This window comes from Mustelus asterias, chromosome 23, assembly GCF_964213995.1.
Source record: "Mustelus asterias chromosome 23, sMusAst1.hap1.1, whole genome shotgun sequence".
Classification (NCBI taxonomy): Eukaryota; Metazoa; Chordata; class Chondrichthyes; order Carcharhiniformes; family Triakidae; genus Mustelus; species Mustelus asterias.
The window spans coordinates 25,693,595-25,718,869 of NC_135823.1; the positions used below are offsets into that span (position 1 = coordinate 25,693,595).

Here is a 25,275-nt window from a genome sequence, read left to right on the forward strand (position 1 = left end):
ATCCATTGTTAAAACCCAATGTAGCTTGCAGAGTAAAGTTAGAGCAATAATAGAGGATTCTGGGAGCTTGTAACCAACAAAGCCACGGCTGTGTTCTTTCAAGAAAATGAGGCAGAGATGCTATTGAAACAAAAGTATGTGGTTCATAACTGCTGTCTACAATAAGTGGGTGTCTTAATAAGCATGTCAACACTGGCTAGACATACGGTGGGAGATATCATTACATGACCTTCTACTGCTCCTCCCCCAGACGTCTGCCATTGGTTAGTTAACATGTCAGTCAACACAGAGCCCTACCTTCCCAAGGCTTTTCAATGCGCCCTGGTTTGTACTTGTGAAAATCTGGGGCACCCTAGATTATGCAAAGGCTGACAGTTAAGGAGGAGGTCTTATGTAACATGAGCGACGAAATACAAGTGCTGAGAACAGTTTATAATCACGGTCTCAGTATAAAACAAGTAGGAAGGGAGGCAATGCATAGAATATAACCTTAAATATCCAAAAGGAAGGAGGCCAGCTGTCACTATGCCTGCACCTGAAGCCCTAAAGCCTTAATGCAAAGTGAAGCTGAATATAGAGTCAATTCTTTAGCGTCTTTGCTACCTGGGGAATATATTATATGGAAACTGAAATTTTGCTTCTGCTAAAATCCAGCACTATAATCAGGAACTCCGGCTCTCATTTATCTTTGTCAGTGAGTGCACATTCTTGTATCACGTATTATAACCACGTTATTCTGACTTCTGTAAAAAAGGTGATTTTTAATAAGCAATGAGAGGAACAGAGGAGGCGTAGATAAAAGCAAACTACTGCAGGTGCTGGAAATCTAAAATAAAAAACAGAAAATGCTGGAAAAACACAGCGGCGGGAACTTTACCGTCCCGCCCGTCACGGGAATCGGAGTGGGCGAGGGGCGGACCATGGAAAGGTCCGTTGACCTCGGGCAGGATTTTACGGTTTCAGGACCAGCGAGGCTGTAAATTCCTGCCCAGTAGGTCTGGCAGCAGCTGTGGAGGGAGCAACAGAGTTAATGTTTTGAGTGCAATCTAACTCTTCTTCAAAACTGACATGTAGGACTGGGGCAAGAACAAGAATCATAGAATCCCTACAAGGAGGCCATTCGGCCCATCGAGCCTGCACCGACAACAATCCCACCCAAGCCCTATCCCCATAACCCCAAGTATTTACCCTGCTTATCCCCCTGACACTAAGGGGCAACTTAGCTTAATGATTTGGTGCCAATATAGAGATCACCCAGGATTTCTAAATTATTGTAAACATCACTGCAGGTCGGCCTTTACTGCTCATTCCTGGTTGCCCTGAAAAGATAAAGGTAAGCCTACCTGAAGCTGTTTGATACAACAGAAAAGCTTGCAAGGCCACTTGAGAGGGTACAAAGGGATGGGACTGGAGTCACATTTGGGCCAGACCAGCTAAGGACATCAGCTTTCCTCCCACGAGTAACATGAGTGAACCAACTGGATTTTCATCACAATCTGACAGCTTCACAGTCACTTTTACTAACACGGTTATTTTTTATTTCTAAACAAATTTATTTTATTTTCAATTTTTTTTGTTTAGAAACGGAAGTTAAATTTTCAAACTGTAATGTTGGAATCCTAACAGGTATTTCCCTGGATTATTAAACCAGGCCCCTAAATGACCAGCCCAGTAACATAACCATTACCTTTCATACTATAAACTGGAAACAATTCTGCATTTTTCAAACTTCTGATTCGCTACTGAGTCATTGTAAGTGAGAAACGTAACTGTCTCAGTGACTAATAGATAGTTTAGAGACTAGTGGATCCACAGGGCATTCATAACATAGTGCAAAAGACTGACAACACAGATTCTGGGGCAGTCCAGTGATTCCTCTGCTGTAAGCACATGGACTTGTACTGAGCTTTACAAATTGCTTTCTCAATGGGGATCAGTGAATCCGACCAACATTGACAAATTACCCAAGCAATGGATTAAGCCTGCTACAAAGATGTTCCATTACCTGGGTGACAACATTGAAGAAAACCTGCAGCAGAATGGGGACAGTTTGAGCACACTGTACAACTCTCGGCCTCTGAACCACGTCCAAAAGTACTTCATGAAGCAGGCTTAATCTGTGAAAGGAATTGCATCCTCAATCAGTGCAGGGGATATAAAACATTGCACACTTACCTCCTCATTTATTCTCTGTGGGAAATAAACATCGGTTCCACACTGCAGAAATGTTCATTCTCTTCTATCCTCGCTACGTACAAAAACCCTATTTACCCTATTTATTAGCCTTCCTTTAGATCTCTCTCTCCCCCACCCAAAGTGGCCCCAGATTGAATGCTCCTCAGATTGCTGCCTTTCCTCCCTATGGATCTTGCCTTATATTGGATGGCCATGAGGGAGAGATAATGAGGAACCAACCCACAACTATAAAACATTTAAGACACAGAAGATTGCCAATTACATCTGTGCGGACCAAAACGAGCTATCCAGCCCAATCCCACTTCCCAGCTCTTGGTGTGTAGCCTGGGAGGCTACAGAACTTCAAGTACTTCAAAACGCAATGATGATTTCTGCCTCTAACACCTTTTCAGGCAGCATGTTGGAGACTCTAACCACCTCTGTATTCTTCTACCATTTATTTTAAATCTACGTATATAAATCAATTTTCTGCTAATCGGATCAGATCCATTTATATCTTCCTGACTATCAATCACACAGCCAGCTCTTAATCGTGCCCCTAAATTTAAGTCTAGCTATTAGAGACCAGTACCGAGCTTTACAGAACCTCACTGGAAACAGCCTTCCAGTAACAATAACACCTCTCGGCCCTTTGCGTCCTGCCACTGAGACAGCTTTGGATCCAACTTGCCATGTACCCATGGGCTTTTGCTTTTCTGACCAGTTCAGACAGCTCAGGAAAATATACAAGAAAATCTGTGAGAAAGAAATAGGGCGTGATTTTCCGGGCCGCTGTGCTGCTTTTAGACAACGGGCTGGGGGGAGCCATCAGGAGGACAGCGATGGGGACCAGTGCAAATGCGCTGGGAGATGGGCACATGCGCAGTGGCCCACTCAGCGCTCTGGCCCACTCAGCGCTCTGATGCTGCTCTCTCGGGCAGGATTAGCCCCTCCCCTCCCCGGCTTGAATCCCTCGGCGGACTCTGTGAAGCACAGAGTACCGAAAATTGAACCCACTAAGTTCACCCAAAAAAATGGGCAGGAAAATCTCCCTTACTTTTTTTTTGGAAAATTGCCCCCATAACCGGCATTTTAAATAGCACCTTTCCACATTCGGAGGATATCCCAAACCACTTTAACCAATGAAGTAATTATGAAGTGTTGTGATAGAAAAAAAGCACAGCAGCCAATTTGCACACAGCATGCTCTCACACACAGCAATCTCTCACTAACAGCAATGCGATAATGACCAGATAATCTGTATACATCCATGCTGATTTGAGAAATGGCCAGGACTGTGCTGCAAGAATATTTTTGATTATTTTAATAATTCATGCTTTCTTCAATATTGGGTCTAGGATTTTTGTTATTCTAATACTTCACTCTTATTCGCAGAAGAGTGATCTCAAACACCAAATGAAAGCCGGGGACAAACTGCTAGCTCAAAGTGAAAATCTCAAGTCACTTTGGCTGCATCCAAACCCTGGAGATTGTGAATTAGTCAAGCTTACCCCTCAATTATTGCCCACAAATGAAATCATTAGGATCTGCGTACCTGTCAATAGTGTCCCCTGCTCCTGCCTCTACCCGGAGGATATAGAGAAACATGCTCCGACAGTACTGGTCCTGGAATGCTTCAGCGGAGTTCAGGGTCTTTCTGCTCTGATCTGTAATCATCTTTTCACTCGCTAGAGAGGTTGACAATCTAATGAATTTAAAACAGAATTTGAATGAGACTGAACATTTAGACAAATGGCTAATGATACTGCACACAGGAGGTCAAACACAATGTCACAACTTTAACATCTATCATGATGACAGAATTAAAACTTAGCATTTTATTACATGTGTGAACATGCACGTTAACTTTAACTAGGTATTAGTACCCCGTCAAGAGCCAAGTTAACAAAACACAGGCTTTTACAATTTTTAACCCCCCCCCCCCTCCCCCCCCCGACACATAATCCTTGATTCCCTTGTCTATCAGAACGCTGCCTTGAATAAATGCAATGGTCTAACCTTTACTGCTTTCGGCGGGGAGGGATACCCCACATACCAACCGCCCTTTGGGAGAAAAAAAATTCTTCCCATCTCCGTCTTAAACAGTAGACCTCTTGGTTCTAGTCTCTCCCACAGTTGGAAACATCCTTCTATATTGACCCTGTCAAAACCCCTCAGGATCAACATAGACTGGGTAACACATCCTCTCAAATCTGACCACGACTTTCCTGTCGCTTTCCATTTCAACTCATCATCCAGCTCCCAAGCCCACATTTCCGCCCTTGGTCTGCTGCAATGTTCCAGTGAAGCCCAACACAAACCGGAGGAACCATATCTCATCTTTCCATCGGGCACTTTATAGACCTCTCGACTCAACACTGTGCTCAACTACAGGCCATGAACTCTCTCCTCCGTTTTGATTTTTGAAATCTTATTTTTCCCCCGTCTGTAACTTGTTTTGCTTTCAGAGCACTGACCCTTGTTCTGTTATTAACACATTCCTTTATGCCACTATTAGCACCCTTAGTCTTTAATACTACCATTAACATTGTCTTGTGTCCGTGATATTTTTGTCAAATCTCTCCTGAGCAACGACCTACCCCAGACCTTCTATTTTGCTCCACTCCCTCTCTAACAGTATAGAATACATCACATTTCTCCCTCTCCTCGGCTCTGAAGAGTCATATGGACTCAAAACATTAACTCTGTTTCTCACTCCACAGGTGCTGCCAGACCTGCTGGGTTTTGCCAGGATGTTCTGTTTCCACCCACTTAGGATCTTGTATGTTTCAATAAGGCCACCTCTCATTCTTTTAACCTGCAATGGGTATAGGCCCAACCTGTTCAACCTTTCTTCATAAGATAAGCCCCTCATCCCAGATAAGGGATTTTAGGTAAGAAATGCAAAGCTGAGTTAATTTTCTTTAAAAGAAAAGTCAATCATTTCATATCACTACCTCCAGGTCTTCACTCTCATTTTCAACATTAATTAATTTGTTAATTTGAATCTAAATTAAAAGGCATTAGCTAATCCATCAAAATATGGAAGCACAGCTGTCCCCAGTTATTAAGCATGTAAACATGCTGCATGGTGGAACGGAATGCTATAGCCTGGAAGTTCACAGGTCCAATTTCTATTTACTTAAACTCAGCCAAGATGTAGGAGCACTACAATTAGCCTTAGCGTTCTAAACTAGGGAGAGGGAAAATCAGACAAGGATTCCACTCCTGATTCCATACATTGTCTCTTCCTGATGGGAAGTGGGTGTGTGGAGATTAGGTGAGGGCAGGTTGGGCTCAACTATGATAGCTACCATGGCCGAGCAGCCACTCTCTTTAGCATGGCCAATGCACCTAACCAGCACGTCTGAAAGATGTGCTGGTTGGGTGCATTAGCCATGTTAAATTCTCTCTGTGTACCCGAACAGGTGCCAGTGTGGCGTCTAGGGGGTTTTCACAGTAACTTAATTGCAGTATTAATGGAAGCCTACTTATAACACTAATAAATAAACTTTAAAACTTAAACTCTCGGTCTAGATGCACACATGGAAATGGCGACTGGGGGTGGGGGGGGGGGGGTGGGGGGGGGGGGGGGTGCGGGGCGGGGAAGAGGAGATGGGTGGCACGGTAGCACAGTGGTTAGCACTGCTGCCTCACAGCTCCAGGGATCCGGGTTCAATTCCTGGCTTGGGTCACTGTCTGTGTGGAGTTTGCACATTCTCCCTGTGTCTGCATGGGTTTCCTCCGGGTGCTCCGGTTTCCTCCCACAGTCCAAAGGTGTGCGGGTTAGGTTGATTGGCCATGCTAAATTGCCCATAGTGTCCTGGGATGTGTAAATTAGAGGGATTAGTGGGGTAAATGTGTGCGGTTGTGGGGATAGGGCCTGGGGTGGGAGTGTTGTTGGTGCAGACTCGCTGGGCTGAATGGCCTCCTTATGCACTGTCGGGTTTCTAAATTATGTTAAGGTTTCTAAGATGTAACAAGGCTTCTATCACTCACATAAGTATATCGCATTATGAGCAGGGTATTGTAGAGAGGAAGGGGTGAAACAAAACTATTCATGTCCTTTGCAATGAAGACAAATGATAAATGCTTAAACGCAAGTAAAATGCTGCAGGTTCTGGAAATACGAAATAAAAACAGAAAATGTTGGGGACACTCAAAAGGTCAGGCAGCATCTGTGGAAAGAGAAACAGTTCATGTTTCAGGTTGATGACCTTTCATTAAACCCAGGAGCCAAACGTCCCCTTCATTTTCCACGATTTTCAAAGCATAGACGAAAAAAAAACTTGCACCTGCATTGTAGCCAATGAAGTACTTTTGAAGTGTAATCGGTGTAATCTAGGAAAGATGATTAGCACAAATGAAAAGTGGAACTTGTTCAAGGAACAAATACTGCGTGTCCTTGATAGGTACGTCCCTGTCAGGCAGGGAGGAAATGGCCGAGTGAGGGAACCATGGTTCACAAGAGAGGTTGAATGTCTTGTCAAGAGGAAAAAGGAAGCGTATGTAAGGATGAGAAAACAAGGTTCAGTTGGGTTGCTTGAGGGTTACAAGGTAGCAAGGAATGAGCTAAAACGAAAAAGGGCTTAGGAGAGCTAGGAGGGGGCATGAGAAGTCCTTGGCGGGTCGGATCAAGGAAAACCCCAAGGTTTTTTACTCTTATGTGAGAAATAAAAGAATGACCAGGGTGAGGTTAGGGCCGGTCAAGGATAGTAGTGGGAATTTGTGCATGGAATCAGAAGAGATAGGAGAGACGATGAATGAATACTTTTCTTCAGTGTTCACCAAGGAGAGGGGCCATGTTTTTGAGGATGAGAGTATGATAGAGACTGATAGACTGGAGGAGGTAGATGTTCTGAGGGAAGATGTATTAGCAATTTTGAAAAACCTGAGGGTCGATAAGTCCCCTGGGCCAGATAGGATATATCCTAAGATTCTTTGGGAGGCGAGGGATGAGATTGCAGAGCCGTTGGCTTTGATCTTTGGGTCCTCACTGTCCACGGGGATAGTGCCAGAGGACTGGAGAGTGGCGAATGTTGTTCCTCTGTTCAAGAAAGGAAATAGGAATGACCCTGGTAATTATAGGCTGGTTAGGTAAGTTAATGGAAAAGGTCCTGAGGGATAGGATTTATGACCATTTGGAAAGATGCAGCTTAATCCGGGATAATCAACATGGATTCGTGAAGGGTAAGTCTTGCCTCACAAATTTGATTGAATTCTTTGAGGAGGTAACGAAGTGTGTAGATGAAGGTAGAGCAGTTGATGTCGTATACATGGATTTTAGTAAGGCATTTGATAAGGTTCCCCTGGTCGGCTCATGAAGAAAGTAAGGAGGTGTGGGATAGAGGGAAATTTGGCCGATTGGATAAGTAACTGGCTATCTCATAGCAGACAGAGGGTGGTGGTGGATGGAAAATTTTCAGACTGGAGACCAGTTACCAGCGGTGTACCACAGGGATCAGTGCTGGGTCCTCTGCTATTTGTGATTTTTATCAATGACTTGGAGGAGGGGGCTGAAGGGTGGGTCAGTAAATTTGCTGATGACACCAAGATTGGTGGAGTAGTGGATGAGGTGGAGGGCTGTTGTAGGCTGCAAAGAGACATTGATAGGATGCAGAGCTGGGCCGGAAAATGGCAGATGTAATTTAACCCTGATAAGTGCAAGGTGATTCATTTTGGTAGGACAATTTTGAATGCGGATTACAGGGTCAATGGCAGGGTTCTGAGGAATGTGGAAGAACAGAGACATCTTGGGGTTCATATCCACAGATCTCTGAAGGTTGCCACTCAAGTGGATAGAGCCGTGAAGAAGGCCTATAGTGTGTTGGCGTTCATTAACAGGGGGTTTGAGTTTAAGAGCAGTGGGGTTATGCTGCAACTGTACAGGACTTTGGTGAGACCACATTTGGAATATTGTGTGCAGTTCTGGTCACCTCACTATAAAAAGGATGTGGAAGCATTGGAGAGAGTGCAGAGGAGTTTACCAGAATGCTGCCTGGTTTGGAGAGTAGGTCTTATGAGGAAAAGTTGAGGGAGCTACGGCTTTTCTCTTTAGAGCGGAGGAGGATGAGAGGTGACTTAATAGAGGTTTATGAGATGATGAGGGGGATAGATAGAGTGGACGTTCAGAGACTATTTCCTCGGGTGGATGTAGCTGTTACTAGGGGGCATAACTATAAGGTTCATGGTGGGAGATATAGGAGGGATGTCCGAGGTAGGTTCTTTACTCAGAGAGTGGTTGGGGTGTGGAATGGACTGCCTGCTGTGATAGTGGAGTCAGACACTTTAGGAACTTTCAAGCAGTTATTGGATAGGCACATGGAGCACACCAGAATGATAGGGAGTCGGATAGCTTGATCTTGCTTTCGGACAAAGCTCGGCACAACATCAAGAGCCGAAGGGCCTGTACTGTGCTGTACTGTTCTATGATATACAATTTGTGCACAGCAAACTCCCCAAAACTACAATGTGATAATAATATCATCTGTTTAGATGATGTTGTTTAAGGGATAATTATTGGCTAGGGCAATATTGATGTCTCACCCAAGTGCAGTGCTCCCTCAGTACGACACTGGAATGTCAGCCTTGATTTTTGTGCTCAGGTCTTGGACCTAGAGCCTTGTGACTCAGAGGGGGTAATTGAACCAAGGCTGACACTGGAGGGCCAGCCGCAGTTTAATCAGTACCTGAGTTGGGCTTCAAGTGCTGCAGTCAGGCAGGGTAGGTCAAGCAGCGAATGCAACATTTCGATTGATGTCTCTGGACGAATCAGATCAGGCAGCAATTCAATGAACTCAGGGAACAAGGATGGTGTGTTCCAAGCTAGGAACTAATAAGAAAGACGCAGGAATTATACACAAACAGAAAAGATTCACCTTGCGTCCAGAGTAAGAGGCTAAAATGTAACAATACTTTACACTAACTGGACATCGGGCGGGATCTTTTGGAGATACAGGCATTTCTCTATTCATGTACATCAAATTCTCACCTTCAACAGATTTGGGAAGCTCTTGTGAAAAATACCAACATTCTCGCTCAGTGTTTTTCTATTCCTCCTGCAGAACTGGAAAAATTCAAAGGCCACCATTGTGTCATGATAGAGTTCCGAAGGGATCTTGGTGAATAAGTGTCTATAAACAGCTTCAGAGTCCACTGCTGCCAGCTCACCTGAAATGTGAAAAAGTTCAGGACTTGGTGCTTACGTGGTTGATGTTCAATAGTCACATCATTAACAACTTGCATTTATGTAGCCTCTTTAACTTAGCAAAATATCTCAAAGCACTTCACAGGAGCATCATCAAGCAAAATATGACAGCACGGAAATATCCTGAGGAGATGTTAGGCCAGATGAGCAAAGTTGAGGTGGAGAGATTTAGAGGAGGAATTAGTGGACGGCACAGTGGTTTGCAATGCTGCCTCTCAGCTTCAGGGACCCGGGTTCAGTTCCCAGCTCGGGTCACTGTCTGTGTGGAGTTCGCACATTCTCCCTGTGTCTGCATGAGTTTCATCCGGGTGCTCTGGTTTCCTCCACAGTCCAAAGATGTGCAGGTTAGGTGCATTGGCCATGCTCAATTGTCCCTTTGTGTACCGAGATGCGTAGATTAAAGGGATGAGCGGGGTAAATATATGGGGTTGCAAGGATAGGGCCTAGGTGGGATTGTTGTCGATGCAGACTCGATGGATAGAATGACCTCCTTCTGCTCTGTAGGGTTTCTATGATTCTATGAATCACAAAGTGTAGCGCTTTGGATGTTGAAGCAAGACTGCCAATGGTGGAATCTTTAAAATCAAGGATGCTCAAGAGGCCAGATTTGGAGGAGTGCAGATATCTCAGAGGATTGTGGGGCTGGAAATGATTACAAAGAAAGGAAAGAATGAAGGATTTAAAAACAAGGGTGAGAATATTAAAATCAAGGCATTGTTCAACTGTAAGCCACTGTGGATCATAAAGAATGAGGGCTGAACAGTGTGAGTTAGGACATGGACAGCAGAGTTATGATAACCTCAAGTTTACAGATGGTAGAACGTGGGAGGCCAGTCAAGAGTATATTGGAATTGTCAAGTTTAGAGGTATTCGGTTTTTTTGACTTGTTCATGGGATGTGGGCGTCGCTGGCTGGGCCAGCATTTATTGCCCATCCCTGAGGGCATTTAAGAGTCAACCACATTTCTGTGGATCTGGAGTCACCTGTAGACCAGGTAAGCTCAGCAGATTTTCTTCCTTAAAGGACATTAGTGAACCAGATGGATTTGTACGACAATCGACAATGGTTTCATGGCTATCATTAGGCTTTTAATTCCAGATTTTTATTGAATTCAAATTTCACCATCTGCCATGGCAGGATTCAAACCCGAGTCCTCAGAGCATTACCCTGGGTCCCTGGATTACTAGTCCAGTGACAATAACACTACGCCACTGCCTCCCCTAATGACTAATATGGATAAGGGATTCAGCAGCAGATGAGCTGAGACAGGGAAAGATTCAGATGGTTATGAAAGTGGCAATTGGCACTCTTGGCAATGTTGTGGATTTGTGGTTGGAAGATCACATCAAATATTATGCCAAGGTTGCAAACAGTCTGACCAGCCTTGGACAGTTACTCTTCAGGGGGTGGAATCAGTGATTAAGAAACAGAGTTTGCAGCGGGGACTAAAGGTCTTTGGTCTTCTCAATGCTTAATTAGAGGAAATGTCTGCTCATCCAGTACTGGATATCAGACAAGCTGTGTGACAATGTAGAGACAATGGAGGGGCTGAGAGAGGTGATGGTGAGTTAGAGATGTGAGTCATCAGCCTATATATGGAAACTGATGTTGTGTTTTTTGGATGATATTGGGAAGGACAGCATGTAAATGAGAAATGATAGATCTCTGGGGAACACTGGAGGTAACAGTGCAAAAGCAGAAAAGGAAAGTATTGAAGAAGCATTGAAGGAAGATGGTCAACCATATCAACGGCTTCAGATAGGTCAAGAAGGTTGGGGAGAGACAGTTTGCCTTTTTCACAATCATATGAGGTGTCAGTTGTAACTAGTAACCATTGAAAGTGTTGTTTCCCATTTCAAATGATAAATGATAAGCCGGGACATTGGTGGGAGTGGAGGGGTCATGTGATCAGAGACTTAATTTAATATCTGCCACAATGGAGAAGCGGGTATGAGTTAATTGAATGTTTAGGTTTTTCAGTACCCCAGCATTACTGAGAGGATGAAGCAATTTGTTTCAAAAACTAGATCAAAATGTGCTCATATTTCTGCTCAGGTGGATGCAAAAGATCCAGTTGCACTATTCTGAAGACCAGGGGTGCTCCTCCCAGTGCTCTGAGCCAATATTCATCCCCCAGCTGACATCAATTAAACAATTTTCTGGTCATTACCGCATTGCTATTCATGGGATCTTGCCATACTAAATTGATTGCTGAGCTTCCTACATTAAAACAGTGACTGGTCAGGATAAATAATGATGAAATGAAGATTTTGCTGGTTGTGTATTTTTGAAGACTATTCAAAAATACAAGCAGCTTAAGGTAGGGACTGTTTGGTTATGCTAATGGGACTAATGGCCAGAATTTTCCAGGTGTTCATGCTGGCGGGATCTTCCAGTCCCATCACCAGCACACCCAGGTTTTCTGGTGGTGAGGGGTGCATTCAATGGGAAACCCATTGTCAATGGCGAGGCCAATGGCGGGCTGCCTCCGTGAAACATGCGGGGGATTGTGCGGAAAATCCCACCCAGTGCTTTTGATATGTTGATGAACCTACCAACACTGCAAACAGATGTTTACCTAAGGCAAGCTGGTAACAATGGGGAACATAAAGGGTTTTGAATATTGTGTTAGAAGTTCAAGGTGTGAACTTTACATTTACACTCTAAAAGGTAGACTCACAAAATAAAGGTCATTACATTTTGACTTCTGAAGAAGTTAGTTCAGATGAGGAAAGATCAAAAGGGAAAAAATGTATGTCAGCTGATTAAGCCTATGAAAGGATAGCTGGTGCAGAACAGGAATAGCTCTTTAGCTCCCAGCAAGCAGTGTCCAAGAAGAAAGCCTGTCTTGAAACATTAGTTGTTTTGTTTTACCTCAAAAGCAAACCCCAAAGCGAGTATAACTGCCTGGTGTGGTAACTGTTACTGGATTTTTAAAAAAATCTATAAGATGTTGTGGCGTATTTGGGGAGATTCAGCTCTGAAGGTAGCGCAATAAAGGTGGTTTGGAACTGGGTAAAGTTAGTGATACTGTGTATAGCCCTTGGCTTAGTTAAGGGTACTTCTAGTTTATTGTACTGCTGTTTATTTTATTGCTTAATAAGCATTTATTATATTTAAAAAGATGTTTGGGACATCATTTTTTGATTTCAAACCTTTCCTTACATTAAATCAAATTGCAGAATACAGGAGAAGCCAGTTGTTTCAGGTTTCCCTTCTGGGATTTAGAATAACTTGGTGTATGCCATTAGCTGTGTTCTTAACAAAATACACTTCAAAATTACTTCATTGATTGTAATCCACTTTGGGGTATCCTGAGGTGGTGAAAGGTGCTATATAAACGCAAGTCTTGTTTGCTGTTTGAGCTTCTATCAGTTCTATTTAGTCAAATCCAACTGCATGAATCTAAAAGGTTTCCACAGTGGCCAAGAGCACACAGCACTGAACGGATTAATTTCTACTTACTGTGATTTAGATAGAATTGAGCAACTGGAAGCAGCACTCTGGCAAAACCAGAGTCTGAACTGATTCTCCCGTAAAGTGCTTTCACTACAGGACAGGCTCGATACACAAACAGTGGATCCTGTCGGCAGATCAGGTCCAACAAAGTCACCGCTTCAACAAGGCACTAGGAGACAAACATAAGACACAATCAGCCAGCAGTAAAGCAAAGCAGAAAATTAAAAGAAAAAAATAAATCAAAAATCAGGCTTTTCTGCATTTTCCGATTTGCTTCCAGAATGAGCAAGTTTTCCTTTTCTCTTTGGGGTGAAGACATCCTAAACAGCAGTCAGTCTGGACCCTTCATATGCCACTCTCTGTACTTAACATTTAACTAAATTAAAATTTTGAAATAAAAGACTTTTTGAAAGGTATGTGGAAATTTGCCTGCTCCCAGAGTTGTGGAGAATGTTGTCGTGAACATTCACGAAGAGAATGTTCACTTTGTGAATCGTACAAAGTGTTAGACGTTCCCCCACTAAAATACTGGAGGCACATCCTGCGCTGTCTGAAATGTTGGGCCTTCCTCTGGCAATGTGTAAAATATTAAATGGCCCTCAGTTCCCACTTGCTCACAACTATCTGCCATTCCTTACGAGGTTTCCCCAGTCGTTTTCCTCCAAAATGCTTAGGAAAGCAACGCACAGAAATAAAGCTTCCACCGTTACACATTGGTTACACAGCCAATCCTGCAGAGGTACCTACTTACGGCGAAACACGGAGGAGATTTGGAGACTGAAATTGCAGTAAGGTTCTTGTTACTGCCTACTTTACTCTCCTTGCTAGTTAATATTGCACAAAAGTGAGATAATTTGGGGAGACCGAGGGAAGAAAATGAATAAATAACTGGTTTTAAGCACAAACTGTTAAGTTTGTGAATAATAACAATGCCACATTCATGGTGAAATATAAAAGAATGTAACTTCAGAATGCAGGATCACTTTTTAGTTTACTAGATAATACGAGAGACGGATTCTCTAATTACTTTCAGCTTTGGGTGTTTATTTTCAATCAATAGTGCCTAAACTACTTACAGCTTTCTGGAGTTCGGAGTCAGATTTCTTTAGAGCTTCTGTTGCAAAAAGAAGAAGTTACATTTTAAAATCAGTATTGTGCAGGGTCACAATGAATGATAAGAGCTAGTATCTGGGAGAATATTATAATCACTTTGTCTGTCACTGAATGTCAACGGTAATGGACATTTATAGGTGATGTTGCAATGAACTACAGATCAACAGGACATGGGATCACAGTAGTTCCCCAAGCTTTCAATCCCAGCCACGCTCTAAGCCATGTGCAAGCACAATCTTAAAATGCACCATGCAGGGCAACAACCCATGTTCCCTTTAAGACGCTGCATGGTGCAACACACAGGCTGCACACAAGGAAAATTCGAGCTGCACTGGAGATGTACAGAACCGTGGTTCGGCACTTGCCCACAAGAAGGGGCTGCAAACACAAAGGTCAAGTGTACATCACAGCTCTTGGGCAACTCTGAAACAACAGCACCACTGCCAAAGGTCAGGACACAAATCACCAGCACACTTCCACAAAATAGGGAATTGGGGCATTGTTAAGAGTTAGAGAACATAAAATTGGATGGGGAGAGAGTGACTATAAGAAGGAGTCACAGGCTATTAAAGGGAATTTTTACACAATGAGGATGTTTGCATCTCCAGAAAGATGCTGCCTTTTGTGTCTAAAATATTGTGCTTACGTTGGACACAGCGGCCAGAATTTTACCGGCACGCTCACCTGAGGCTCGTAAGATCGTGCCTGAGGCCAATGGGGAATATCGTTCTGTAAGCCTCACCCACCCCGATTTCAGGGCGGCGTGCCGGCAAAATCAGGGCCAGCAAGTGAAAATGTTTGCACCAAGCCAGGAGCCAAGTATGAAAATACACAGATAGAAGTCAAGCGAGCACTGCGGCATGTTAAGGGAATCTCTTAGCATACTCTAGTGGCAAAAAGCAACATTGCAACATGACAATTTCAGTGGGAAATTACATCTGCACATTTTCTGTAGATTAAAATTCAGCAAGATAAGCAGGTTACCAACGCTAGGTCATTTTATCAGGACATTCTTTCAAACAGTCAAATTTCTTGTAGGCAGGCAGGACTACTTTTACACGCAGTCTCTGCCTTTGTAATGAAAGAATTGACTATATGTTTGGTTGTGCCACTAACTTACTACAGAGAAGCAGTTACCACTCCAAATATTTGTGCAAAGAGACAAAAAAGATATAGTCGTGTTAAGTTTGTTAACTACAAATTAAAAATGACTGCAAACATTGAATTTAGCACTGCAAGTCAACAACACAGGAAAGGAGCAGGGAACTAAGGACTGTATTAATCATCAACGTGTTGATGATCACTTTGCTCATTATCCGATGCAAGAGTTGTATAGCTCAACATGAAAAATATGAGCAAACTATACTCCAACAAAAAATAACTACTTGGCTAAACTGAAACAATAATATTTTAATTCAATCCTTCACCCAAAATTGAATCATTTAAAACATGTAAAATATTTTATCAACTTTTATTGATTAATAATTATTCATAATATGAAGAAATGTTCATCATTTAAATCAGCAGTTAATTTGCTTAAACAATTTCATTTAAAGTTTTGACATGTGCCTCCAGTATTCTAAAAGCATTCCACAAGCTGTGAACACTCTGAACAATTTACCATTTCATAAAATTGAATCAGAGTTTTGTTCCATAGAATCGTACAGTATAGAAGGAGGCCATTCGATCCACTGTGTCTGAGTGGATCAAATAGTTATCAGCAATCCTGTACTTTCCCACAAATGTTTATTTTAAAATATTCATCCAATTTCCTTTTGAAAATTAGCACTGGATCTGTTTCTCCTCATATGCTCAGGCAGCTATAACTCATTGAATAAATAATTAACCCACACATTTCCCAGGCTTTTTTTATTTTACCAATTATCTTCAACTTGTGACTTCTGGTTACTTAACCATTGAACCTACAGTGAGGAAGAAGACCATTTGGTCCATCCAGTCTGCACCGACTCTCCGAAAGAGATTTACCGTGGCTAATTCACCTAAAGTACACATTCTTGGACACTAAGAGACAAATTAGCATGGCAAATCCATGCACATCTTTGGATTGTGGGAGGAAACCGGAGCACCCAGAGGAAACCCACGCAGATATGGGGAAAACGTGCAGACTTCACAGTCACCCGAGGCTGGAATCGAATCCAGGTTCCTGACATTGTGAGGCAGCAGTGCTAACAACTGTGCTGTCCTTAATTCGCACAAATGAAAACTGTTGCTTTCCATCTACTGTGGAAACCCATCATAACTGCTTACTAAATCTTCTTGCTACGAGCACAGTCCCAGTTTCTCTAGTTGCGTGACGTAACTAAAATTCCTTATCTTCGATACCATTCCGGTAAATTCCCTCTGTACTTTCACTAAAGCCTCAAAATCCTTTCTGAAGTGTGGTGTCCAGAACTGAACTTAATACTCAAACTCAGGTCTAACCAGTGAGTTATTACCATAACTTCCTTGCTTTTATCCTCAATATTTCTATTTATAAAGCTTTTCTTAAAATAACAGTTTTGCAGGGGACTATTAGCATTTATTTTTAAACATATATCTTCAGAGTGACATTGAAGTTGCTTAGTAACATCATGTTGCCAATCATCTTCTGTGGGGTACAGGAAAAATTCAAGTGCTTGGATTATCTCGAACTGGAAATGTAGGGTCAGTATTCTACAATTGTTTAAAAAGCAAAATCACTCAGGGCTGCTGCCATTTCTGTTCAATTAGTTGCATTTCTGGAGGTTTAAGAATGTTGAAGGCTTTCTGATATATTTCATTTTCTGAATACTTGAGAATGCTCAAATAAAACACAAATATAGATCATTGATTACAGGAGCTGAGAAGTTCAATGTTCTGTTTGCACTTGCCAGGGTGCCAATGTTGACCTCAGACCACTTGCATAAATTCTTTTGTACCCAAACAAAGCTACTTCACACAATCCACAGAAAATGATAAGCAACTTCAGTGCTATAAAGAGCTTAACTGACAGACTTTCAGAATGACCTTCCCCTTCTCTACTGCTGTCACAGTCACAGGATGTGATTGCAATTCTTCGCCACCAGGTGGGGGCATTTGCACTTGTTTCTCAATGCAATTTCTTGTTCTATTGTATGAATTATTTATGCAGCCATCAATAGGTTGAGTTTTGCTAAAACTCTATTTCCTACTTTGTACTTGTGAAGTCAGGAAGTGCAGTTGCGGCTGGAGAGATGTGTTAAGTGGAATGATAGTTTTCGGGATTAATGACCTAAACTCGGAAATTGGTCAAATTTACAGGTGGCACCAAACTGGGAAAGGGAGGGAAGAACAGTGGTTGAGGAAAATCCCGGGCAACATTTGCAGAACCGTGGCAGAAGTAATTCAATGCAGTAAGATGTGAAGTCTCATATATTGGATAAAAAAGGCCAAACTGTGAGTGTTGAACTAGCTAGTGCAGGAACTCTGTGAGAAATCTAGAAACAATATGGTCCATGACAGGATATTGTCCCGAGACAAGGAAAGAGATAAAAATTGGCATGCTCTATCGTGGTCTAGGTATCCAATCAACTCATAGGGAGTAAGAGAACAAAATGCCAGGATTAATGACCTAAACTCAGAAATTGGTCAAGTTTACAGGTGGCACCAAACTGGTAGTTTTTTTCACCATGCTTTCTATCACAGTACAGAGAATAAATGCTTTTTCAAAGGGAGGGCAAAAATAGGCTCTAGTCATCGTAGAACAGCAGCAGATGAGGTCAACATTAGAAGTAGGTCACATAATGCACTCTCAACTGAGCAATCGAGTGAACTGTTTGTGGGAAGCTACAATCTAGTGAAGAAAAATGTTTGAAACAAAGGGATAAACACATTTTCCCTGACAGCATACTTACTTCTATCACTCTGTTCAATTAGCCGATTGCAATATTCAAACGTCTTCTCCCGTAGGCGCTCTTTCGGGGGCATCAAGCGACTTGATGTTGAGGAAGCAGAAACCATCGACATTACAGAGCTGTCTAACTCGGACTTTTCATCTAAAAGAAATCAAGTCCAATCAAGTAGCAGCATTGCCATACTGTTCAGGTCACATCGGTTAATTATGGTGCAGGGTGGATAAAGGAAAAGCAACAGTCTAAGTAAAAGCATCTGGTCAAACACATGGGTTACTAGCAAATATCCAAGTCGTAATCTTTTCACAAACAATCACAAAAGGAAGCAAAACCAAACAAGATTTTTTAAAGTCAATATTTTTTAAACCTATCTTTACTCAGATTAACCAAATGTTAATCATCACTTTGGACTAAACTGCTTCCTGTTCCATTGACCCACCTGTAGGCTGTCCATGCACATACACAGTCACTGGTTCTTTGGAAAATTGCCAGAGATCTGGACATAGATAAATCTGGATTCGAGATTTGGCTCTCATTATGGGATTAAACTATAATGCCAATAATAGTTCAATTCTGAAGAAAATTTGATAAAAGGTGGACTGATGAATCTTGCAGTTATAATCCAGAAAAATTAATTATGATCTACTTGTGGTCACAGGCCACCTCTGACAGTTAAGAAGGTTAAAACTTTTCGAAAGCCAAATCAGCGGATTATGCTGTTTTGCCTAAAGGAGCCTTTGTCCATCACATGCGCAACGTGAGTTAATGAGTGCAAGGTGACGAAGCAGTATCTCACTATGTTCCAGTGCCCAAGCCAAAACAGCAATCTCCGCATTCAGGTGCATTTCCAATTACCCAATGGAAAAGAATGCCCTTTGTATTTCTTATCTCCAATGGTTTCCTTTGGAATCCCAGCGGTGAGATCTGTGAGCAAGGACATAGTTAGCCGCTGTCGATTACAGTCACAATATCCTTCGCAGGTGAGAACTGTTCCAATATAAAATGACATTATGAATGGTAATTAAAGAGAAAATATTCACATCTGTGCTCATCATTAACCATCCGTTGTGTGGAATTTAACTGTATGGTCAAGTTATTTATATTACAGTTATGATTACTCCAGAAGAACTAAACACCGCTGTTTCTGGTAGCAAAGCACAACTGATGGCAGAATGCAACCTTTACCATCAGCCACTTTATTCTGGCCTGTTAACCTTCAGGGACCTTCTTCTCATTGGGTCATTAGGAACATTAAAAGGCAACTAAACCTATTGGGTCTGCTCCACCATTCAATTATATCATAGTTGATCACCTCCATTTTCCCCTCTTTACGCCATAGCCCTTGATACCCTTAATGTCACAAAAGTCTAACAAGGACATAAGTTAATCATTCACGTTTTCACAGCAATCATGTTCATTTCCAGATTTTTTTTTAAAATGACCTTTCAAACGCTCATGGTGAAATTTGAATTTAAATTCGCTGGATTGTTAATACACATCCCTAGATTACGAATCTATTAGTTTCAGCCAGTCTCTAAATAAAGCCAAGGCAAATCTGCCAATGGAGCCAGGTTGTATTACAGAATATTCTCTACTCAATGTCCTTTTAGTATAAATGGGGCAAAGGTGTAACGCCAGCATTGGGAAGGCACATTACCTAGGGCTTCCAACTCTAGCTGGATGTATATCTGAAGGTTTCATCACAGTTAGCTGCCCAGGTGGAGTTTTCCTGCTCATTTAAACAGTGCTTTTTAAAATTCTTCTTCAATATATTCCTTACAACACCAGGGACCCGGGTTCAATTCTGGCCTTGGGTGACTGTGTGGAGTTTGCACGTTCTCCCTGTGTCTGTGTGGGTTTCCTCTGGGTGTTCCAGTTTCCTCCCACACTCCAAAGATGTGCAAGTTAGGTGGATTGGCCAAGCTAAATTGTCCCTTAGTGTCCCAAGTTGGGTAAGGTGGATTGGGGGGGGGGGGGGGGGGGGGGGGGGGTATGCAATGTGAGTTTGGATGAGATGCAGAGTTGGTGCAGACTTGATGGGCCAAATGGCCTCCTCCTTTACTGTAGGGGATCTATGATTCTATATTTATAACAAAAACAAAGTCAAAAGTTCACATTTTTTTAAATGACGATTTTCCCAAATTTCTCACAGCAATGTTTGGAAATTAATCTTTAATGTCTGGAGGGTTGGTGACCCTAACCGTACCAGGTCTGTAAAGAAAACTGCAACAATGATACTGTATTCAAATCCTGCAGTAGAAATATTTTGTTTCACCTGGCAGATGATCAGAAATGCCAACAAGGTTTAAAGCATGTAAAAGACTTCTTCGTGTTTGTGGAACAGGCTATTCGTGAACCAAGATCAAGCAAAAGAATGGAATAATAAGAACACAGCCTCCCTCGGGAGAAGCACAGACATAAAATACACAGCCGACCGATCAGCATCTAAAGTGAAAAAAGATTTGGGTGTGCACCCACCTTGGAACCAAACTTTCCTCTTTGCAGACAGGCTGACAGGTCTGTTGCCTACACTCAGATTTCAATGCCTTCAATGCAATTCCCACAAACTGAATTAGAGATTTGTGACAGCTTACCTGCATCATTGCTGTTAACTCCACTTGCCCCGAAACACTGCAGCCACTTTCTGATCATGGAGAAAGAGTGCATGTTGAGCCATTGGTCCTCAGTGTAATATTGGCCAATGGAAAGCACAGTGAAGAAATCACCTGCAACTGCTCCATCCACCTCTAGAATAGAAGCAGGCTAAACAAGAGAGGAATGAAAAACACTGTTAATGCTCGCTAGCCTAAAGTGATTTAGCAACTTTTCTCCTTCCTCTTTTGAAGACACAGACACCTCATTGGAAGCCATGGTTGTCTGCATCTCTCCAAGTCAGCCATTTTGACAAGTTTGAGCCTTGATGGTTTGCAGGTTATTCAACAAGTTGCATCCCAAACTAGCCTGATCTTGTCTTTATCTAATGACCATTATCTTATGTATTAATGTCCTAAGTAGGCTTACATTAACACTGCAATGAAGTTACTGTGAAAATCTCCTAGTGGCCACACTCCGGCACCTGTTCGGATACACTGAGGGAGAATTTAGCAAAGCCAATGCACCGAACCAGTATGTCTTTCGGACTGTGGGAGGAAACCAGAGCACCAGAGGAAACCCACACAGACACAGGGAGAATGTGCAACTCTGCACAGACAGTGACCCAAGCCGGAATCAAACCCAGGTCCCTGGCACTGTGAGGCAGCAGTGCTAATCACTGTGCCACCGTGCCACCCCATATGCATGTTCCAGCAGGGTTCACTGCATACTAATAAGGACTGGACAGAAAGTCAATTATAAATCCCATGCTGCGGCTAACTAGTCACACAACTATGGATTGAACTTGGGCCCTTCCTAACATGTGTGGCTTAGTTAATCACTGGAGAAGTTCACAGAGTCATCGGGGGAAACAGGAATATTTAAACACATTAATTAGGTAACAGCTAATCCATAATACTTTGCTTCTTAACACAAGGGTTATTAACAACGAAACGCAATAGAATGTAGAAACAAATGTGATAGATCATGATATGGTGGAACATAACTTAACAGTGTCACAAGAGCAGCTGTCCAGCGGAAGACCTGGCATTCAGTTGTGTAAAAGTTGTCAGTTGATGCAGATATTTTTTCAAAAGGGAGTGGGTTGGAGGCAAATACAAAAAAAACAAACAGATTTGGACCAAATACCCTGGTCTTCTCAAGTATATCCAAATAGCTAATTACAACTGCATTGGAAAAGTTTGGGTCCCATCCCAGCATCTCAACCAGGCGGAACACGGAGGAAAGGAGAACCAAGTTAGTTACCTTCCCCAACCTACATATTTGTCTTCAACTGTAACCAGGTAACCAGCAGCACTGTAACCAGGTAACCAGCAGCACTGTAGGTTATTGCAGCATCACAAGCAGTAACTATTTTGTTGACATGTAGTCATGAAAAACACAATCTTTTACACAAGCCTTTAAAGGATTACTGCGATGAATAACATATAATACAGATATTACCGTGACTGCCGCTTTCAATTACCTGTCGTGATCTTGGGCTAAAGAAGCCTCCAGAGGACAGGGGGATGCCCTGCAGCGTACTTGCATACCGCAGCCAATCAACAAGCTTCTTACTAACAGCATTCACCTGCTCTGTTGGAAAGAAAGAGCAACATTTCTGAGTCTGACTGGATCTGAGAATGCAGTCCATCAGGGTGTAAGGCTTCACGGGACACTGTGATTTGGAGTTTCTCTTTTCAAACAGCTTGGAACCAGACTATACTGGGAATGAACTTCACTTTTCATTTCGCCTTCTTGTTATTCAGTGATTTAACCCCTCCTTCGATAAAGTATTATACTGAACCAGACTGGTGGGAACTGTCTCCCCGTTCTAAACAGCTTGGCTGGGGCAGCTGTGGAAGGCAAGTACAAATAAAAAGAACACTACGGCTCTTCAAACTCTTAGAAAATGTTTTCTTTCTCTACACATCGGGACATCTGGTATCAGAGCTGGAGAATACTTGGCGACCACTCAGTACTCCGCAAGTTGGGCAGACTATGAGCCGGATGGAGAATGATGTTCTATCATTCAATTCCACCTGTGCATTACAACATTTTACATTTATGTTGCAAACTGTTTCGAGGTAAACTGTTTTGATTGCTTAACAAGAATAAGATCTTCATGACACTGAGCCACAGAAGGAGAAATCAGGAAAGATGACTGAAAGTTTGATCAGAGAGGTAAGGTTTTAAGGAGCATTTTAAAAGAGGGGACAGAGGTAGAGAGATTTAGGGAGGCAATTTCAGAGTTTGGGATGTAGGCAGCTGACAGTACAGCCACCGCTGAAGCAATCAGAGTCAGGGATATGCAAGAGGCCAGGCTGGAGGAGCAGAGAGGGCTCAAAGGCCTGTAGGGCTGGAGCACGCTTAATTCAGAAAACTGTCCCTCAATGCACCAGTGTAAAGGTTTCCATGTCCCACACCATCCATCACTTAATGCCATTTTTTCACTAAAGCACGTGTAGCTGGCATGGTGCGGATCCATTCTTCAAGGGACATACTTTAATCCACAAATGGCAGTCTTTTAGTCTGGCAGTTTCAAACTCAGGTCACAGGTCAGGTCTCAGGTCGAGAGATGTGGTGACTGCCCCCAAAATCACTACCATCGCTATTCGAAATCAAGGTAACCTCTCAGTTGCCTCCTTTCACCGAGAGGAAACTATTTGCTGATGTGCTCTGGAAAAACAATGTGACCAAAACAAATTGCTGGTGAAGAGAGACAGCAGATGAAAGGATGGAGCGACGGGTCAGAGAGACGGTCATGTTTCTCAGCATCACCCAATTGCTCCAATGCACAGCATTCCCTGGAAAAGCATAGTTTCAGTTGAAACTTCATCTAAATTGAATAAAATCACACCCCTTTTACATTGATCAGCTGTTGTCCTTTTTACCATTCCTTCAATACGGCAAAGCAATTTCTTTTAAAGTTATCTGTTATAAGGTTTTTAGTTTGATTTTATAAAGAACTACAACGGAAAAGCATGAAAGTGTGCACAAAGTGTTACGTTACTGCACTGTATTGTGCTTCTACCACACTATCACTGTCTACTCTGCAGTCTACTGCTTCATTAGTCTGAAAGGCATTTTTCACTTGGTATTGACTAGAATGGGCAAGTTAGGCAGCTGAGATTAGACTATTTCAAGGGGATTTACATTCGTTATAGGTGCAAGGGAGAGGTCATTTGGAAACTGAACTGCTACAAAAAGGGGACGACAGTACAGCATTTACAAAGCAATTGACTGACATCTGAGCATGAGATTTAAAGTTTCATTGAACAAAAATTCCTTCGGGGGTTGCTGTTATCAGCATATTCCAACATCACACCTGACCGCTTACCTTCATTGAGAGTTGCAGGTGCAATGTCAAGGATCTTGGATAAGATAGGCACAAGAAACCGGGAACTTTGACCCTCAGCTTGGCGAGATTCTAGCAGTTTCAGAACACGACTGCACAAAGCTTCAACTGCATCTTTTTTATTCCCCTACAGAGGGAATTACAACGCAACTGTTAGATTTACTTATTCACTCTTTCTTCAACTCACATTCAGCACCACAGCAGAGGTTCACACATCCACCCACAACTAGAAAACCATACAATCTGCTGGAGAAATGATTGGAGTAGGACAGTTTCTCCCTCCCAAAAACAAGACTCAATCCATGAGCTCCACAAGCCTCTTTAAGGGCCTCAGCCAAGAAAAGGTAAAGACACTGAATAAGTATCGCAGGGACTCAAAACAATTAAAAAGGCTGCTAAAATTAGTCATTTAGAATACTAATTCAATGGAAAAATACTGGCCAGTGTCAATCTGACCTGTCTCAGTAACTCCCAGAGCAGTAAGAGAAAAATATAGGTCAACTCTTACACCAATGGTTATGGGAAAAGCCTGACACAAACCATATGAATCCCAGGGGGTTGTGTAATGTACCCATAACTGCAAGGATTCTTCCCTGTCTGTCTCTGGTGTAAAGTGCACATACACAATACATTCATTCTGAGACAAACTCTATATTCGTGAGGTGGTCAAAGAGCCACACTGATGGCCTGGACCAGGCCTAGTACAAGGTTGTGTTGTTCGAATTGGGGATCAGAGTGTCAGTCAGAGGCCCAGAGCTACACAGGCAGGTTGGAGAGCTGAAAGGGACCACACTGAGCCTGGACTGAATAATTTGCATGGTGTCTCACATTTATTTATTGAATACAATACGATAGAACAGTTATATAAAAATTAATACCATTGATTTAAATTTAAAAAGCTCTCACGCTGGAAGCTGAATAAAGATTTTGTTGCCAGGCTGGTAATCCATTTATCAGGAGAGTTACCATGAGAAAATCCGCTGTTTTACTTATTTCAAGAATTCATTCAGCAAAATTTCACAGAAAAGCTGAGGGCAGTTGTTCAATAAAGATTCAGTGTTACAACCAAAAATATAACAGTGCTGCACTGGACCTAAAGGTGCAAAATATCATGCAAAAGGAGCATTACATGCTATTTTAGGAATTGCAGTGTTCATATTCATAAACCTTTCAACAGATATTCTAAAATAAAGTTCTGAATTATTTGCATGGTTTTTTTTGTCTATTTAGTTTTTACTTCTCTTTGAAAGGTGCTAATATTCGGATCCACGCTCCAAGGGTGCTAATCCCTCCTCCCAGTACCCACCCAAGTGGCCATTCTGGACATGGAAGCTTAAGCAGTGACTTTTGACAGGATATCTGATTACAACCAAGCCTAATCCTGCCTCACTAATACATGCATGAACTTTTACAGCAAGAGTCACATGGCAGCATGTGGGATCAGGAATCTGAATTGCTTTGTTTGGTGAATGCTGCAAAACAAAAGTTTGTTTCTGTATTCT

At 42.3% G+C, this 25,275-nt stretch overlaps 1 protein-coding gene across 2 annotated transcripts in view; it reads right to left on the bottom strand.

The window, feature by feature from the left end:
- The window catches only part of ap5z1 (adaptor related protein complex 5 subunit zeta 1), a 48,362-nt gene that overhangs the window by 11,445 nt on the left and 11,642 nt on the right, over positions 1-25,275 (bottom strand). The window contains exons 4-14 of one of the 2 annotated variants that reach the window (XM_078240151.1): positions 23,756-23,900; positions 21,902-22,011; positions 20,418-20,586; positions 18,679-18,747; positions 17,827-17,967; positions 13,918-13,955; positions 12,848-13,010; positions 9,167-9,345; positions 8,865-9,007; positions 3,731-3,880; positions 2,006-2,117 (exon numbers count right to left, since the gene is read on the bottom strand). In XM_078240151.1, coding sequence (XP_078096277.1) covers positions 2,006-2,117; positions 3,731-3,880; positions 8,865-9,007; positions 9,167-9,345; positions 12,848-13,010; positions 13,918-13,955; positions 17,827-17,967; positions 18,679-18,747; positions 20,418-20,586; positions 21,902-22,011; positions 23,756-23,900 — 1,419 coding nt within the window. The remainder of the gene's footprint in view (positions 1-2,005; positions 2,118-3,730; positions 3,881-8,864; positions 9,008-9,166; positions 9,346-12,847; positions 13,011-13,917; positions 13,956-17,826; positions 17,968-18,678; positions 18,748-20,417; positions 20,587-21,901; positions 22,012-23,755; positions 23,901-25,275) is intronic. The other variant, XM_078240152.1, reaches the window with a different exon arrangement.